A 19,073-nucleotide genomic window follows, 5' to 3' on the forward strand; every position below is an offset into this window, starting at 1 on the left:
TTGAAAAAGCAGGAAAGAAGAGTATTTTCAAACGCTGCGCACAGCACTTGTCAGCTGTCTGGGCAGTTACAGCTGATGTTTTTTTCCAAATGCTCCTCAGGTGCGAATAGTGCACGTACGCACGCAAAACACTCTCTCACTGAACCGGTAGTAACACTGGTTGAATCCCACCCCTGCCTTGCAGCATTTCCTATCCGGCTGGGGGAAGTTATATAACTGGGTATCATCAGAATACTGATGACGCCACACACCTCATTGATGACCTCCCTTAATGGTTTAATGTAGATATTTAAAAAGAGAGATGAGAACCCTGGGGCATCCCACATTGCGGGGGCCTAGGTCTCGACCTCTCCTCTCCTAAAACACAGGCTAGAACTGGCCACAGAGGCTGTAACACAGTGCCTCCTGCTCCCAAGCCCCAAAGCCTGTCCAGAGGGATAAGTTGGTTGATGGCATCAAAAAACCCCAAAAAGTATTAAATGTTTGTATTCACTATATTTCACATTATGAATGCAGGATAGACCTGTTCAGCCAAAATGTTGTTTAATTTACAAGTCTAATCCTCGTCATTTGTAATACGAATTTTTTAAAAGTTGGAATCTTTTTTTTTTTTTAAATCCATCAGAGTAGCATTTTAAACAACATGGGTGTTATCTTGTGTCTTGGCAGGCGCTTTAAACTTAATAAATACATTGCTCTCCCAATAGGCGTAGTTCAGGTGCAGCAAAAAGTGTTGGGCATCATTCCATCAACTACTGGAGGAAACCAACAAACATTTACTTCATTCCAGCCAAGGACAGCAACTGTAACTATTAGGCCAAATAATACAGGGACTGTTTGTACAACAAGTGCTTCACAAGTAAGTTTCACTCTTTCTTCTATTGGGATAATACAGGATCTATTTGAGTTTGGGATGATTTCAGTTTTCATCTTTTAATTAGTACTGTAATACATTGAAATCCTGTCTTTTTGGTTGCTTCAGTTGATCAGGGTAATACTGACCGGCAGTTCTGGGTGACATATGATTCAGATATTACTCTGTCAGGGTATCCGGGATAGACTGCTTTACTCAGATATGAAATGTCTGAGAATATGTCATTTGCATTTTTTAAAATCTTAAACCAGCTGTCATTTTGGGGAGAGATGCTGCAGCTACTGCTGCTGTTGAATGAAGCTATATGCAAAAAAAGGAGGTTTAGGGTATGAACAAAAAAAGGGAGGTTTAAATAGGAAAAAATGCAGTTTTATTTTTAAAAAGCTTTTTTGTGGCTTCTGTGGAGAGTATTTTATTTTCATAGCTTTGTTTTGTATCCTTAGACAACTTTTAATCTATATATATAAATTACTTTTGGCATATCTGCTGTTCTTTGCAGGATAAGAAAAAGTTGAACAGTTTTTTTGTTTAACTTGTACAGGTAATGTCTGGGACACCTCTACGGCCTGGAATGACGGTCATAAGAGCGCCTCTTCAGCAGTCAGCTCTAGGAAAGACCATCATCCGAACACCTGTAGTAGTACAGCAAGGTGTTATTCCAACTAGTAGGTTATTTTTTAAAAATAATTTCCAGTGTGCTCAGGTTGTGGTTTGTTCCTCTATTTTGAATTTTCTTCTGTATCGTTCCCACTTACTCAAACATGTCCAGATTGAAGGATTTGTATTTAAATAATTGATAACACTTAATAGCTTTAGATTCAGTCACTCTTACTAGTACTGTAAGTTAAATGTCCGGTTGCATTTTATAATACATAGTTCCTTTTTCCCATTTGAATCAAACGGGATCAAAACTGATGCTTAGGCTCAGGCAAAGAACTCATGGTAGTACAATCTTTGTTCTTTTTTGAATAGTTAACATCAATCACAAAAGGTTATTAAAAGTCTCTACTGTTTCAAAAACATTTGCCATGGAGCATTGGAAGGTCTGTTTGAGATACACAATTCCTAAGTCCTCTTGGAGAGTCAGAATAAATTGAACATTTCTGTACATTCTGTCCTATAAACAATTGCATTCAGTATGTTAAAAAAAAATAATTCATCAGAATATTATTAACTATGTGACAATATAAACTATTTTCAGCCCTTTGAAGAAACTGATTCTGTTAAACAGTGTGCTGTTGATTTTTCTGGTTACTGGATCTTACTATTTAAGAAGAAAAATACAGTTTTTTAAATGATTGGGTGGGTTAATTTTTTAATAAGAGTGACTAGCCAGAGAATTGTAAAATCCTGTGATATGTTAATGCAGGCCAAACACAACAAGTGGTCACTCAGATCATCAGAGGTCAGCCTGTGTCAACAGCTGTGTCTAGTCCTACTACGGTTTCTGGCAGCCAAAAGGTGTCAACAGCTGCAGGAATACCTTCACAACGCCTGCAGCCACAAGCCCCTCCTCCACATCCTCCTCGGCCTCAACAGGGACAGGTGAAGCTTACCATGGCACAGCTCACACAGCTCACACAAGGACAGGTAAGCAGTCATGATTTGGGAGAAGGTGACTCCTATAATGAGTAAAAGATCACAATAAGCACACCCCAAAAAGATATCTTTATCAGGGAGTGCCTCAGGTAGAGAGAACTCTGCATTTTAGAGAGATACCACTGAATTTCAGCAGCACAGTTTCAGAATCTCCAGAAGCTGCAAAATGGGGTTGAGGGAAATTGTTGTTGCCCTGAACTCTGTATTCAGAAAAAAGACTACAGCTGTTTTCAAGGGGTACATTTTACTATAAAGGGAAACTACAAAAGTGCTTATAAATTTTATCATCATTTTAGAGATATTTTTCATCTTCTTTAGTTTGAATTCTCTGTGTTTTGCGTACTGTGTGCATTTCCTCAGTGTGTTTGGGTGCTTGAAACGCAAGTTGTGAGGTGTTAAAAGAAATTCACATATCAAAGTTTCTCCTTTTGGTTTTAAATTTTCACGGGTTAATGTTATGACAATGGGTAGGAAATGTTCTTCTTTTTAGAAAACATCTGCATTGTAGACAGTGCCGATTGCAATGTCCATATTAACTCTTATGGGGTTGCAGTTCAGAACATAAAGCAGCAGTTGGCTCTTTTACTGACATGAATAACTTTTGCTTTGTATTTTTTGTCTTGTCTTCCTCTTAGGGTGGCAGTCAGGGATTAACTGTAGTAATTCAGGGTCAGGGTCAAACAACTGGGCAGTTGCAGTTAATCCCACAAGGTGTGACGGTAATCCCAGGTCCAGGTCAGCAACTGATGCAAGCCGCTATGCCAAATGGTACCATTCAACGCTTTCTGTTCACCCCGTTAGCTACAGCAGCTACAGCAGCCAGCACCACTTCCACGACAGCTTCCACCTCAATATCAGGTATACTTTTTATGTATAACATTCACCCCCCCCTCAAAAAAAGGGGGGGGAATCAGCATTTTGATACGAGCTTTAAAATGTTCAGGTGTTTTTTTTTCCCCCATGGTGATGATTGGGAAAAAGTTGGATGACTGTTGGGCAGAAGTATTAGCTTTTGCTATTGTTGCTATTTTTGTTTTGGGAGCACTTGGGTGGACTTTGAGTTGCTGTGCTAGATTGCACTCTAGTTGGAAGAGTGCAGGTTTCAGATGTGAGTCGAAGAAGAATGGGACGTTGCCCTGTGGAGGAGTAGGAGAAACGATTTGACAACTTTCTAGTGGAAGTGGAACGGGCTATATGCAACCTTGGCTTCATTCAGTGCATTTCCACCTGGGATCAAAAGAGGGGGAGTCTCAGCTCAGCATTAATAGTTTTGAGGGCCTACCCAAAAGAGTGTAGCACAACTGAATGGGACATGAATTGTGTGCCATGAAGGCTTGCAGACGAAGCAGACTGGTCTCTTTAACAAACAGAAGGCTTGTGGTGTCCTGGTGAGAACTGGAGTGGCAAAAGCTTGGTTGGATTCCTGATCCTCGCTGTTTCCCTGTGTAGACTGGTGATAAGTGTGCGAGAACTTTGTGAGAACCTGGCTGCCCTGAACCTACTGAGAAGCAGCAGGGGAGGTGAATGTGATTAATGATGTCTGAAGCAGATTGATAGGTTGGTAAAGATTTTCTGGGGTCTTTAGAGGACAAAAGATAGAGACTGGGCAGGACAACTGATAGGGCAGATATTAGATAGGGCAGATACTATTATCCAAGAGGTGAGAGTCGTAGGGAAATATGATGAGAAACCAGGACCAAGCTGTACATGGTGCAGGAAGAGTTCATGGTTTTCTTCCTTTCTTCAGGGCTGGTTCCAGTTGATGTTAATAGCTCTGGAAAGGTCTGATCCAAGGCCCCTGATTGTGGACTGCCTTAGGATTCAGTGATCTCACCTCTCCTGTTTATTAACGTGACAAGAATCTTATGATTGTTGATCCCAGCCACTTGTTTGTTAGATCTATGTCCCTCGTAGATCTGATTAAAGTCTCTGGGGGGGAGTAATATGTAGATGAATCTATATGGTGCTAATTTATCCTCAGAGACTAGGAGGTTCTGTCTGGCTTGAAAGAGGCAGAGGTGCATTCCCTTCCTCAAGAAGCAGCTGCCGGATTTAACCATCCTGAACAATTTTAATTGAACTGGTTGGGGTTTGCTTTTTCTTTCCTTTTTTTAAAGCTGTGAAGAAAAAGGTCTGAGCATAGCTCCAGAGGGCTCTGGAAGAAACAAGATACTCTAAATGTGCTTCAGTAAGGTTTCAGGCCAGAGGATATCATAGAAGACAGCACTGATCACATTTGTTGATTACCCCGGGTGGGACCAGGAAAGGAGCCACGTGGCTGTCTTCATTCTTTTTGATCTCACAGCAACTTCCAGTATCATTGATCATGGTGTTCTTCTGGGGGCAGGAGACAGAATATTGCAGTACTTTTCTTCCAATCTCTATGGCTGGTTTTAATCATTGTGGAGAACTGGGAAAGGATCTGAACCAAAGCTCTGGGTTTGCATGGTGTCTCTCTTTGATACTTTTGACTTTCTTGTTTCATATTTAAATATGAAACCATTGAGCGATGCCCTCTGTAGAGTTGGGTGCCATCAGTACACTGATGATACTCAGCCGTGTAGGATGATGCTGTGAACTCAGCATCTAGAGACTGTTCAGATCTGGAAGGGAAGAAACAAGCTCAGGCTCCATTCTGACAAGACCAAGTTGCGGTGAATATTCGGCTCTTTCGATGCTGATGGTTTTCGGTTGTTGATTTTGGATGGGGTAGCTGGACTGAGAATCCTATCTCATGATCACTGCTTTACACGATGCTGTCCTTGAAGACTACTTGCAAGGTGGAACTGATCCAGAACTGATCCAGAGCAAGGTGGAACTGATCCAGCAAGCAGCTATCGGCATACACCTAACTCTGCTACCCATATAAACTCTGCTAGTTACCAGTAAGCTCCTGGATGCAATTCAAGGTGTTGGTTATCAGCTGTAATGTCACTGATGGCCTGGCTAGGGTTTGACTATCTGGGAGATTGCCTGCCTCTCACCATTTTTGGGTGTCCTGTAAAGTTCAACATAGTAGGCATGTTTCATCTGAGGTCATCTGATGAAACCTAAAAAGGATCCTTTCTCTCTCATGGTGCCTGTTTAATCTTTAGACGCTTGGCTTCTTCTGGGGTAGACTGGTGTTGTGCCATTTGGTGTGTGGTGTCTCTTGGTTTTTGTATATTGTTTCCACTGTGTCTTTATGTCATGTTATTTTCTCTGTTTTTAGGAATTTTAATAATACACAACTCAGAATCTCTGCTAAGTCGGGAGGTTTTTATAAAACTAAATTATGTATATATATTTAAAACACACACACACACACACACACACACAAGGTTCGGGCTTCAGATCACTGGGTGTATTGTGTAATGAATGTTTTTAAGGCAGAGGAGCTGTTCTTTGCAGCTGTGAATATGAGTCTTGTTTTTATCCCCCCCAGCTGCAGGAGAACAGAAGCAAGCACCTCTTGCACGGACCCAAACACAGCCAACACCAGCACTTCCACCTGCTGAGCCCAAGCCTGCCCCTACTCCGCTTTCAGCTCAGCCTCCAGGCAGTTCAGCTCAGACTGTGATGCCGGCACAGACCCAGACTGGGCAGGCACCAGTTCCAGTTGAAACCCACCCCTCCCCTGAAGCTCAGGTTCCACCTTCACTTCCAAGTCCAGCAATCACCTCTGAAGCACAGCCACCCAGAACACAGTCGACCGTAACTCCAGCTGTGGCTCAGCCTCCACCCCAGAGCCTTGCACAAGGACCCCCTTTAGCTCCAGCACAGAACCAAGCCCAGCCGGTTATGCATCTGCAGATCCCACCCAAAGGACAGACGATCCAGCCAACTCAAATACAGACTGTGGCCCCACAGCAGGTTCAGATCCAACCACATCCACCCTTGCAGATCCAGACCCAGCACTCTCAGGTCCCAACGTCCGTTCCAGCTCTGTCGCCTGTTTCAACTGTCAGCCAAGTCACGATACCACCTCCACGCCCTCAGCTGCAGATTCAGCCCCCCCAGACCAAGGTCATTACTGTGCCGCAGCTTCAGCAGCAAGTCCAAGTGTTTTCCCAGCTCCCGTCCCATATGGTGGCCCAGATTCAAGCTCAGCAGAGTGGCCTGCCTCAGCAGATTAAGCTCCAGTTACCAATTCAGATTCAACAGGCCAGCGCAGTGCAAACCCACCAGATCCAGAATGTAGTAACTGTTCAAGCCAGTGTCCAAGAACAACTGCAGAGAGTACAGCAGCTTAGAGAGCAACAGCAGAAGAAAAAACAGCAGCATATTGAAATAAAACGGGAACATACCCTTCAGGCTTCTAATCAGAGTGATATTATCCAAAAACAGGTAAAGTGTTTTAAAGAGAAAGCAAAACTTTATTTCTCAGTTGGTATATCACTACATTTACTTGAATCAAAGTGAATACTTCCTTCACCCCTGGAATTAACTTTTAAAAATGGGAGAATGAGCTTGGATTGGCTGTGAATGTTATAAAAGAAACAAATGAGACTTTTTTGTTCGTTTGGTTAATTATCCTTTTGGAGAGGGGTTATTCTAAATTTAGCTTCATCTTTGGTTTAAGTATGATAAGGAGAAATCATGGAGCTTTTGAGGATCAAATCCTTGGTGATGTACCTTTTATTTTCTTCTTGTCAAAGTAAGAGATGTTCAATCTAAATCTCTTTAACATAACTTTTCAGAATTATTGAATTATAACAGCAACAGAAAGCTCTCCTCAGTCCTAAAGTAAACAGCAGAATTAAAAGAAAGATTGGATTAACCAAGTCTGTGCTCCAAATTCATCTGTTCTCTATGTTTAGCCTTTAGAATTTTGGACTTTCAGTAAGAGTCATCTTTTGTACCTTCTTCAACTGTAGAATATTAAGGATACATTTCAAGAAAAAAAAAATCCTAGGTATGACTGTTGCCAAATACCTAAAATATTTTCAGGTACAAAATATATCACACAAATGATCTAACTTTTCCAACTGCAAAAGGAAGTGTCCTTCCATAGGTTGTTTCCCACCTTTGCTCCAGGAAGCAGGGAGAAGCATCAAATGTCTATGCTGGGATGTCCAACATTGGCAACTTTAAGATTTATGGACTTCAGTTGCTGGAATTCCCCAGCCAGCATGGAATTCTGGGAATTGAAGACCATAAGTCTTAAAGTTGTCAGTGTCGGGACACCCCTAGCCTGTAGTTTTCTGCGGAAGAAATTTTTCTCCCATCTCATCCCAAGTTCTGGGTCAGCGATGGAAATACCGGAAGTGCTGAAACAGGCCCATTTTTTTGGCCTCCCGAGGCTGCAGAGGCTTCCCTTGAGCCCCCGGGAGGGCAAAAACCTCCAAGCTCCAGAGGCCCTTCAGAGGCTGAAAATGGGCACTTCGATATTTCCGGAAGGCCCGTTTTTCAGCCTCCCTAGGCTGCAGAGGCTTCCCTCGAGCCTCCGGAAGGGCGAAAGCAGCCTCATACGGGCCGAAAACCAGCTGGGAGGCACGCACATGTGCAGTGCAGTTAAGTTTGGCTGGGCTTGCGTGCCCACACAGATGGCTCTGCTTGCCCCCTATGGCACGCATGCCATAGGTTCGCGATCACGGTTCTAGGATATTGTTACCTCGCTTCTGAACCCCTTCCTGTTTTTTCTTCGTTTTCTTTGGGATATTCTTGAAACTTGAAAAAAATCTATGGAAGGAAAGGGATATGACAAGAATCTAATAAGGAGCATAAATTTTAATGATAATTATCCCAAAGGGCATTATTGATTTCTGATTATTTTATTGGAGTGTAGATCAAGGACATTTTGGAGGAAGGTATAAACACAGAGAGAGATCTGAAACATTGAACATGATGGTGAACTAGGTCCTAAGTTCAATGTCTCTCCTAAACTCTTAATGCTAGACTGATTTCCCCCCCCCCCCCCAACTATTTAAGATAGTGTTCCTTATAGACATCTTCTCATTTCTACTTATTTAGATGCCTTTCTTTCATAGCTTTTTTTAAAAAAAACATTTCACTTCCCAAGCATTGATATGTGAGTAATATTATACTCCCAGCCCTGGTCCTCCTTTCTCTACGTTTTCTCTGCAGCTGGTATTTCCACCTCTCCTGTTTCTTCCTCCTTTTGGGAACTCTTCAGGTTTGCTTCAGGGGAAGGCAAGTGAATACCTTTTGTCCAAATTGCAATGACAGTAAGGTGGCAATTAAAGACCATCTTCAGTTTAATCTCTCTGATGCTTAGATTTTGAGTTATTTGTAGGTTTTAAGAGTTATTTCTTGCTCTTTGAAGTTTTCATATATTGAATTCTCCCCCCTCCCCCCTTGTCTTCAAGGTGGTAATGAAACACAATGCTGTGATAGAGCACTTAAAACAGAAAAAGACATTAACTCCTGCTGAACGTGAAGAGAATCAACGGTAAGGCAAATTGTAATGAACCCAGTATGGGTCTTTCAGTGTTTCCTGCTGGACTATATGTGATAGTGCAACACGAGTTATAATAGCTCCCACAATAAGTGGAATCCTGAGTTCTCATACACTAAATGGAAATGGAAGAGGCTTTTCTGATCCAGCAGAAACTTTTCCTAAAAAAAAGAACAATGTAGTTATTATTTGCATTTATTTTCCCTCCAGCCCTGTGTGACTGACTGACTTTCTCACTTAATATCCTTCATATTGCGGACATTCCTCCCCTATTGAGACTTTTAGAGGCAAGCTTTTCATAGGAATGTAGCATCTCCTCACCTTTCCATTAAATGTCCCATATGATTTCAGAGATCTAAGGCCTATATTTTTAAGAGATGAAAGGGAGAAACATTTTTCTGTGTCTCCCAATGTCAGAATTCTATTCCATAGGGCAGATGTGTTATCCAAAATTAAGCAACACGAGTTCTACTTATTACCTGTCATGACTCCCAACTCGCCACATGATTGTGAGATTGCTAACATAAGAATGCACAAACACAGACACACATAAGATGTAAAAAGTGGCACAGGAGTTGCCACATTTGGACTATCTGGATAGGTGTGCGGGGTCATCACTGAGACCCAGCTTGGCAGCTCTGTAAATGAACTAAGTCTTATTTAAGACTCCTTCCTGTCCTGGGCACCAAGGCGGAGCAGGCTAAGGACTGACAGCTCCTTATGTTACCGTACCTAAGCATTGCTCTTTGGTAGACCTGCGTACAACAACTTTTTGTATTGTTACCTGAGATGAGGTAATCCTGTCTATTTGCAAACTTCCAAGATCCATCCCTATGATGGGCAGAAGCTCTTCCTGAAAAATAACTAGGTCTTCTGGAATGATACCAATAGAAAGATTGAAGACCATATCCCAAGGAAGAAGCTTGTCCTTTCCAACTCCAGCTGCCTTTCTACTACATTTTCCAGAATGCCATTGACACCAGAAGAGGTTATTATAAAATGGGTGTTCGTTGCAGTAGTTAAATCAAATTTGTCTCTTGGATATTAAGTTTATTTTGCTCCAATCCATGGCTTCTTTGTTTTACATGGTGGAGTAATAGCGGTGTATTAAATTGCTATTAAATTGCTATTTGCTGAGGTAGGAGGAGCAGGAATAGCAAAAGTCAGCAACTATACAGTATGAAAATATAAAACTAAGGGGAAATGACTGGTTGGCAATCACTGATAAATAAGGAATACTACATACATCTGATGTATCCTTTTCCCATTCTCTGCTTCTCCAAACAAAATATAATTGGTTTACAAGAACTATATCAAACTTGCTAGATGATGCTTCTGATTTGGTCATCCACACAGTCTGTAATAAAATGTGTGTTATCAGGTGCAACTAACCTAACCATTGACTTGATCCAGCAACAAAAACATTTCTTTAGCTTCTTAATATTGTAGGATGTACAGATCAGCATGTAATGATGTGCTGCGGGCAAGCTCAGAAGCTCTTCCTTTTAATAAAAAGACTATTATTCTCAGTTGAGAATTATGTAGTTTTGGGTATAATTATTATAGTGCATAAAATTTAGTTGACAGTCTCTCCCCCTCTCCCCTCCACATGATTACTATTTAATTACATCCTTTGTATTTCTTCTCCAGAATGATCGTGTGCAACCAAGTCATGAAATATATTCTGGATAAAATAGATAAAGAAGAAAAGCAGGCAGCTAAGAAACGAAAACGGGAAGAAAGTGTGGAACAAAAGCGCAGTAAACAGAATGCTTCAAAACTCTCTGCTCTACTCTTCAAACATAAGGAACAACTGAAAGCTGAAATACTGAAGAAAAGAGCACTTTTGGACAAAGACCTGCAAATTGAAGTGCAGGTAAAATAGTCATTCTTAATCATGCCTGGAGACGTGACACAATATCTTGATTTATTGTTTTGTGTCCACAGGCAAAAAGTAGAGTTAGCCCTTTTCAGCTTATGTCCGTTTCCACAAAAGAGCATATTTAGGCCCTCCCAATCCCATATGCCTAAATGTGTAGTTTACTATATTTTCCTGAGCTTCAATTTGAAGGTGACTGGTGAGACAGATGGTTCATCTAATTCTGATAGTCATTGGTCACCTTTGAAGTCATTTTTATTCTGGGTTGCTAATCGGTTGTTAATATTAAACTGTGCGGTGCTTTGGATTCAAAGGGGAGGGAAGGGCTTCAGAAGGCATTGGTTTCATGGTACGTTTTTAGGGAACTGTGGGAGGGGCCATGATGCTCTGCATGAACAGTTATGTGTGCCAAGTTGCCAGCAGCCCAAAGAGCAGGAGTCAGGCAAGCATTGTGTGCTTCAGGGGATGAAGGATATGGTTTGTGTGCTTGCACATTGTGTTACCAGCACAGAAAGTGAGAGGTGAGATACAGCTGTCAGGCAGCCTAGTGTTGGGCAGGAGGGAACCATTAATAGTGTGTGCAAATCAGCATGCCAAGTTCGTTCTTTCAAAGACAAGGGTGGAACATGGAGTTCAAGAATCAGTATTCTTTCTGACACTATCAGAACCAAAATTGTCATTAATTACTTGCTAACCTATGTTGTTAAAAAATACAGTATTAAAATCCCATCAAACAGTTGTGAGAAGCAGTAGAAGACAGCAAGTGTGTCCATTTAATGTAAATATTGATAAATATAACCCATACAAACAGAATCTTGTTGGCTGTTCTCTGTAATTTTTTTAAAAATGGGAAGGGGTCCTGAGAGAAAAAATGTTTAAGAAACGTTGGGGTAGAAACCAGATGTTGTTGCTTCTAGCAACTGGGGGATTAATGTATTAGCAAAAGTGCTGATATCCTATGATGTTATTTTCTTCCTTTTTAGTAGTTACTGAATGGCAGTGGGACAAATGCTCGGATTTGGGAGAATCTCTTTTGAAAGCTTCCTTTGTCTTGTAGCTGAAACCTTTTGTTGTTATTATTCCTTTAAGGTGCAGAAACAAAAGCTGGATTCATATAAAGTTACCTACTTGAATTCGGCATGGAATATTAATAAATTTGCCTCCACTATTTTTTTGAACGGCATAAATATTTATTGTACACATAATTAAGCCAGAACCAGTTTATTGCTAGTAACATAGATGTTTTTAATAACTTGTTGTCCTGCAACAAGCTCAGTGCCAAGGTCTTCTTGGGTGGAAGAAATTTGAAAAGCTCACAGCAAGAAAGCAGAAGTATGTGTTTTGCAGAAGTGACTAGCACTAACCCTACCCAAATACTTGTTTTTCCATAGAAGTTTGATAGACTTTTGACATTGTAAGATGTATCTATGTGTATTATTTTGTGCTTCTGTTTTTCTTTAGGAAGAACTAAAGAAGGATCTGACTAAAATTAAGAGAGAAAAAGAAAAGGCCCAAGCTGCTGCAGCGGCTGCAGCAGCGGCTGCAGCACTGTCTCTCCCACCACCTCCGCCGCCGCCACCACCTCCACCTCCTCCACCACCACCACCACCACCTCTACCACCTCCCAGTGTTCCCTCCACCACTTCAGGCACATCCTATATTTCATCCCACAAAAGGAAGCGAGAGGAAGAGAAGGAGTCTGCCTCTTCAAAATCCAAGAAAAAGAAAATGATTTCTACTACCTCAAAGGAAACCAAGAAGGATACAAAGCTTTATTGCATCTGCAAGACGCCTTACGACGAGTCCAAGTGAGTAAGGAATCTGTAGCGCTGGAAGGGCTTTTAGTTTAGCTTTAGCCTTTAGTTTTTAGTAGCTGGGCTGGAGGGATGGAGATGGAGCGAAACGTTAGATGCTGTTTTATTTCGTAATTCGCTGAGAAAGGACTAAAAAGGACTCTCAACTGTATGTTTTTTTCCAAAGCAGGCCTTTGTGATTCATATCTTACTTGCATGTTTCCATTGTATGATCTTGTCTCACATTGCACATTCTTTACTTTGTCTCAACCCCCTTTTCACTCAGAATCAATGGATTATAGATTAGTTTTTGGGGCAGGCTCCAGATCATTTCTAAATATATTTATGGGTGTGTGGGTGTGTGTGTGTGTGTGTGTGTGTGTACGTACGTATGCGTATACGTGTGTGTGTGTGTGTGTGTGTATAAAACTGTTTGGCGGAGAGGGGACTTTTTAAATGCCAGGATACACATTTTATATTCTGAATTTGCCAGATAGGAGGTAGATTATAGAGTAATTGAAGGATGAATGCGTTACAGTACAGTTTCTGTAGAGTTCTAAGTGCTGTCAATCTAGATGAATCTTTTAATTTATTTTATTTCAGGGGAAATGGAAGGGGGCAGGTCTTTAAAATATTGTTTAATAATAAAAATGAAAAATACATTTATGTAATTATTAAAAACATCAGTATACCATCGCTAATATAATTGAACAGGTCAGAAATAAGCTTTTGATCTGGATATCACTGGATATCTGGATCATTTAAAAAGGGCAAGTAATATTTGAGAAATCTAGCTGGAGACCTAACTATTCCACTCACAGAATTGACTTGACTAAAAAGTTGGCAGTTTAACCATAATGGCATAGCAGAAGTTTTTTATGAACATGTCCTGGTTTTCTTGTTGTTTATCTAGAGTTCTTTGTCAAATCAATACTAGAACTTTAAAATTCTAAACTTATATGGTTAAGTGCAATATTTATAGGAGGCCTGAGTCTCAAGTCTGTCTATTGTATAAAATTAGCATTTTCTGAGAGAATGTGAATAAACATAAAAACCCCTCTCTTTCAAAATGTCTGTGGCACTGTGTTCACCACCGTCATTTCTTGAACTACACTGTAGAATCTAAAGGAAACAAATTATCAAAGTGCTTTGAGCAGAATGAGTGAGTCAGCCCTTTTTTCCTAGAAGTTAAGCCCTAATAGTATTTGTGTGTGTGAGAGTGTGTGTGCGCAAGCATGTATGTTGATTACAGTAATTTTTAAATAAATACATATATAAAAATTATTGTAATCAATTCAGAAAGATGATTAGATCTTTTACCATGCTGAAAGTATTGTGAGAGTTCATTGGAAGATCAGATAATTTATAGATTAAAAATAGTTAAGATTCAATAAGGCCATTGCTTTCCTTCTGTTGAACTAGGCTCATCATTAATGGAAGGGATGAAAGCAGACTGCCTTCTGTACATATTTTTATGCTGCATTGTCTTTTCCCTTAAAATCCTGGGTAAAGATAACCTAAGAGTGAATCTCGTTGACTTTTTTAAGCCTAGGAGAAGGGTCTTGATTATGGAACACCTAGACGTTAATAGAAATAATGTAGGCAATTTAAGCAGAACTGTACTCCCCACAGTGTGACTTTCCCACACAGTGGTCCTGAGGAAGGAGTTTAGGGGGACAGTGCTATCAGCTCGATTTACTCTAGTAGTTTAGGTCCCAGCTATAATATGCTATATGTTTCTTTGGCATATTTATATCAAAGCTGTTTGCTTCGAATTAGTAAACAATCATTAGGACTGCATTGGGAAAAGGATGGTTGGGGTAATTTTTGGAGCGGTTTGTAAGAAAAAGCTATTTCATTCTTCATTTAGAACAGAAGCCATAGCAAATGTTTGCTGGCATATTGCAGGAAGGTTTTCTGTTTTCTCAGGAGTGGAGATCAGTGTGGTAGGACTACAGAGCACTATATAGCAGCATGATGCTTCATAATGTAGTATTCAAAGGGAGATTATGCAGTAGGGATGGTGTTAAGGATATTCCAACTGATTTTGAGATTAAAGCTATCAGATATAATATCGAGACAGATATAGGTAGTCCTCAACTTACAAGTGGACACTTAGTGGCCAAAGTTATAACAGACAAAAATAAGATACTTTTGACCCTAATTCAAAGTTATGGTATTCTGGGGGGGCGCTATCCCACAATCATGTCATATTTTGGGTGCTTGGTAACGGGCCTGCAATTATGGTCATTATGTAAATTGGGCACACTCATGTCATTCTGAACTCAATTACACCTGTAAGTTGAGGACTACCTGCATAGTGGTACACAAATGAAACGGGAATGAGGGAAGTTGTGTTCCTTTCTTCCATACCATTCCCTCCCTCAGAAGTTTGAGGAAAACTATATATCTGAACCAGCAAACATGGTAGGCAGCACTAGCATCACACTTGAATCACTGAAAGAAGAAAAGAAGGGAGTGAGGAAGGGGCAGTAAACAAAGGGAAGGGTCCCTTTTGAGTTAGAGCTTATTTTTGCATGGCATAAAGCCATTTTACCTCTGTTCCAAGCCAGAGGTTCTTATAAAAAAATAGCCTTTCCCCTTATTTTGTTATAATAGGTTGAACTTGAATACTGTCAAGTGGAGGTTTGTAAGTACACTAGGATGAGGTTGCCTACTTGTATGCTTTTTGACCTGACACAAAGTTTTCTAAAAAGAGATATTTTTGAATAAATGGCCTGCCCTAATTTTCTTTTTTAATTTGAGAGAAATTTCAGGCAGTTTCGTAGAAAACATATATCCACATGTCCCATTTTCCTTCATGTCATGTTATACCAATATGTGTTTTACATATGGCTGGTATGCATGCTGCTTTTTAAAAAGTGTACCTGTAACTTCTAGTTGTATCTGCACTTTGCTTATTATTATTTTTACATTGAGACCTATGTTTTCAAAATTTAAGAATGACCAATGTGTTTCATAGTTTTTTAGCAAAAGTTTTGAAAATATAGATCTTTTTTTTTTTTTGCCACGTCTTTCTGCATTCATAGTTGAGACATTCACATTTTTCAGATTTCAGTACTTTTTGTTGTTTGTTGTCGTTGTTGTTGTTTTGCAAAAATATGAAGAACTGTCTATTAAAGTAGGAGCTGGCAAGTTTTTATTCTATGTTAGGTTGGGAAGAGTAGATTAATGTGGTTAAGGAAATTTAATTCAGATAGACAGAGTCAGGTTAGCAAGTGCCTTGCCATTTGAAATGACAATTACATTGTCATTTTCATTGTAAATACTTTTAGGTTCTATATTGGCTGTGATCTTTGTACTAACTGGTATCATGGAGAATGTGTTGGCATCACAGAAAAGGAGGCTAAGAAAATGGATGTGTACATCTGTAATGAGTGTAAACGGGCACAAGAGGGCAGCAGTGAGGAATTGTACTGTATCTGCAGAACACCTTATGATGAGTCACAGTGAGTTCTGACAAGAACCTCTTATTTAATATTTAGGTAGCAAACTGCTCTGAGTTTGGTAATGTGTTTCTTGAACAAAAAAAGTATTGTTCAACATCTGTTGTATTTAGTGACATGATTTTAAACATCTCTAAAATAACAGTAAATTGTATTATGTGACACTCAGGGAAAGGGAGGTTTCTAGTGAGTAAAACTTGGTATTCGTCAAAGCAGACTATTTTTTTTATTGATTTATTGAGCAAGTTTCCATAAAATGCCTTCCTTACCTGCTAGGAGTTTGTAAATTATTCAAACTCACATTAATTTTAGTTTAGGCTAAAGTTATGATTATAATTTCAAAATCAGTATATAAGTGCTATTAGTGCCCCATTCATAGGACTCAGTTGTCAATTTTCTACAGATAGTCTACCAATGTAGTAATCGTATCTTTTACAAAATGTTGATCCAAAGGATAGGGGAATCTCTGATAATCTTGTTTGTAAATCACAGTTTATGATCTTTGTTCCTTTCAGCACTAAGAAGTTTCAGTTGTTTGAGATAATAAGCATGGTTGATAAAGCTGTGCTTTCAATTGGGTTTCAGAAATTTTAAGTGTGAACGTGAGGCAAGAATCCTCATTTTTTTAGATTCGTTAATCAAGGAAAAGTCATAATGTGGAATTAAAGGTGTTAACCATTTTCTTTGGGGTCTTGCAGATTTTACATTGGCTGTGACCGATGTCAGAATTGGTATCATGGGCGCTGCGTTGGTATTTTACAAAGTGAGGCAGATCTCATTGATGAGTATGTCTGTCCACAATGTCAGTCAACTGAAGATGCCATGACAGTTCTCAGTCCTTTGACTGACAAAGATTATGAAGGGCTAAAGAGAGTGCTACGTTCATTACAGGTAAGGCTGAAACTTACGTTAGAGAATATTGTTTAACTGATGCACCAACAGACTCTAAGCCAGAGACGGGCAACTATGGCCCCTTTATGATCTAGAATTCTGGGAGTTGAAGTCCATTACATCTATAAGTTGAAGTCCACAGGTCATAAAGGGGCCTTAGTTGCTTGCCCTTCTCTAAGCCTCAGTTTCACAAGATCACAGGAATGGGTGTCCATTAGATTCAAAGTCCATTAAATGCAAATGGAATTTTGTCCGTTGCATCTGAGGTCTACTGAATTGCAGTCTAGTAAATCAAGGGATTCACTGCATTACGATACACCTTTGGGAAGAGGAAGCTAACTTAGTTCAGCCAGTGAGATGAAAACTGCTGAGCAGACCTTTGTGAAATGAACCTCACCTGAAATCAGCAGCCCACTCTGTTCAGTGTGCAGGGAGCAGTAGGACAGAGTTCTACAAGCGATTCCCTCCCTGCTTTTCCCAGTGTACGGCAGCAAGTAGAGTTGATGTGAAACCCTGCGTTCTCATATTAATGAATGATATATCTTTTTCCTAATAGGCTCACAAGATGGCTTGGCCATTCTTAGAACCTGTAGATCCCAATGACGCTCCAGATTATTATGGTGTTATCAAAGAACCTATGGGTGAGTGAATTCCAGGGCATCCTGTATGGATCTGATTTTCATATGCTTTATTTCTTCCATGGTATGCTTAACTTACAGTGGATTAAATCCAAAACAAGAGTCATCTGAATGCTTAGAAGTCCATTAGAATTTAGAAATAAACATGCATTGGATTGAAGCTATAATAATTTCCTTATGATTAGGGCAGGATATTATTTGCACATTTTTTATTCCTGTGGTCCTTCCTGGTTACAAGCTGCCACATCACATTATAATGCAGATTAAAAACAAATAAAAATGTGCACAATATATACAATCATAATACTTACAAAATAAGCACTAAAGAACCACAGAGTTTAATAAAGAAGACTGCAAAAATACTTTTTGATTTTTAAGTGACACCCAAGATGGGAACATTTGATAGCTGTTCTCCATAAGTTGCAGTAATTGATTCTTGTGATATTGCTAAATGAGAACGCCCAGAAAATGTTCACAAGGATAAGGATCGTGCAGTGGGAGGTACATTCAGTTCTGTTGCTATTTAAGTGATGCTTCACCAAAGTTTAGGTTTTTTTTAAATACATTTGCTGTTGGTTAATTTCAGTGAGATTCATTTAACAGTATACTGTGTGTCTTTTTGATTTAAAAAAAATATTCTGTAAATTCTGTATTGCATGCATAGTTAAAATAAGAGTATCTGTAGCCTTTGGTTAAGGGGTAGTGAGCAGGCTGCAAGCTGCACAAAGACCATCACAAATGCCTCTGAATATTGGACTGCTCCCTCCTGCCTAATTTTCAGTTACAGCTGCAGCTTTTGGCAGTCCCAAAAGTGGTTTTTCAAAAGGCAACTGGACTGTGTTTTTTTCTCTTGAAGACATTTCGCCTCTCATTCAAGAAGCTTCTTGGATGAGAAGTGAAACATCTTCAAAGGAAAAAACACAGTCCAGTTGCCTTTTGAAAAAGCACCTATGGGACATCCATGACCTGGACCAGTGGTAAGATTCAAAACTTTTTACTGCCGGTTCTGTGGGTGTGGCTTGGCGGGCATGGACATGTAACTGGGTGGGCGTGACTTTTTTTTTTTTTTTCAGCCATTCCCCCCACCCATTTTTGGGACCTCAGGCAAGCTTCCAAGGGGGCGTTTTTGCACCCAGGAAGCTCCCCTGGAGCTCAGGAAGGGAAAAAAAAAGGAGCCTGAGCAAACAACCCCCCATTTTTTTTGCCTTCCTGGGCCTCAGAGAATCCTCCTGGGCAAAGCAGTAAGACAAGCTAGGGGAATCCCGACACAGCTGATCATATGAACGGCTGATTGTTGGGAGGGGGGGAAGAAGCACCTTAAGGGGCGAGCGTCAGGCAGGCGGGGTGAGTGAGCATCAGCCAGGCAGGGCAAGCGAGCCAGTGGCGGGCGGGTCAGGGGCGTGGCCAGCCAGAACTTACTACCGGTTTGGTGATCCATGCCAAATCCTTGCTACCAGTTCACCTTAACCGGTGCGAACCGGCTGAATACCACAACTGACCTGGACAATTGAGAATATCCATAGACCCATAGTAGG

At 40.3% G+C, this 19,073-nt stretch overlaps 1 protein-coding gene across 4 annotated transcripts in view; it reads left to right on the forward strand.

The window, feature by feature from the left end:
* The window catches only part of BPTF (bromodomain PHD finger transcription factor), an 80,468-nt gene that overhangs the window by 53,797 nt on the left and 7,598 nt on the right, over positions 1–19,073 (forward strand). For 2 of the 4 annotated variants that reach the window (XM_026678759.2, XM_026678760.2), the window contains exons 20-30: positions 708–859; positions 1,416–1,539; positions 2,244–2,464; positions 3,109–3,331; positions 5,898–6,799; positions 8,782–8,864; positions 10,521–10,746; positions 12,211–12,557; positions 15,839–16,012; positions 16,708–16,900; positions 17,457–17,541. In XM_026678759.2, coding sequence (XP_026534544.2) covers positions 708–859; positions 1,416–1,539; positions 2,244–2,464; positions 3,109–3,331; positions 5,898–6,799; positions 8,782–8,864; positions 10,521–10,746; positions 12,211–12,557; positions 15,839–16,012; positions 16,708–16,900; positions 17,457–17,541 — 2,730 coding nt within the window. The remainder of the gene's footprint in view (positions 1–707; positions 860–1,415; positions 1,540–2,243; positions 2,465–3,108; positions 3,332–5,897; positions 6,800–8,781; positions 8,865–10,520; positions 10,747–12,210; positions 12,558–15,838; positions 16,013–16,707; positions 16,901–17,456; positions 17,542–19,073) is intronic. The other 2 variants (XM_026678762.2, XM_087956105.1) reach the window with 1 other exon arrangement.

This window comes from Notechis scutatus, chromosome 2, assembly GCF_049901735.1.
Source record: "Notechis scutatus isolate UNSWTSFEM ecotype Mainland chromosome 2, rNotScu1.2, whole genome shotgun sequence".
In the NCBI taxonomy this organism is placed as follows: domain Eukaryota; kingdom Metazoa; phylum Chordata; class Lepidosauria; order Squamata; family Elapidae; genus Notechis; species Notechis scutatus.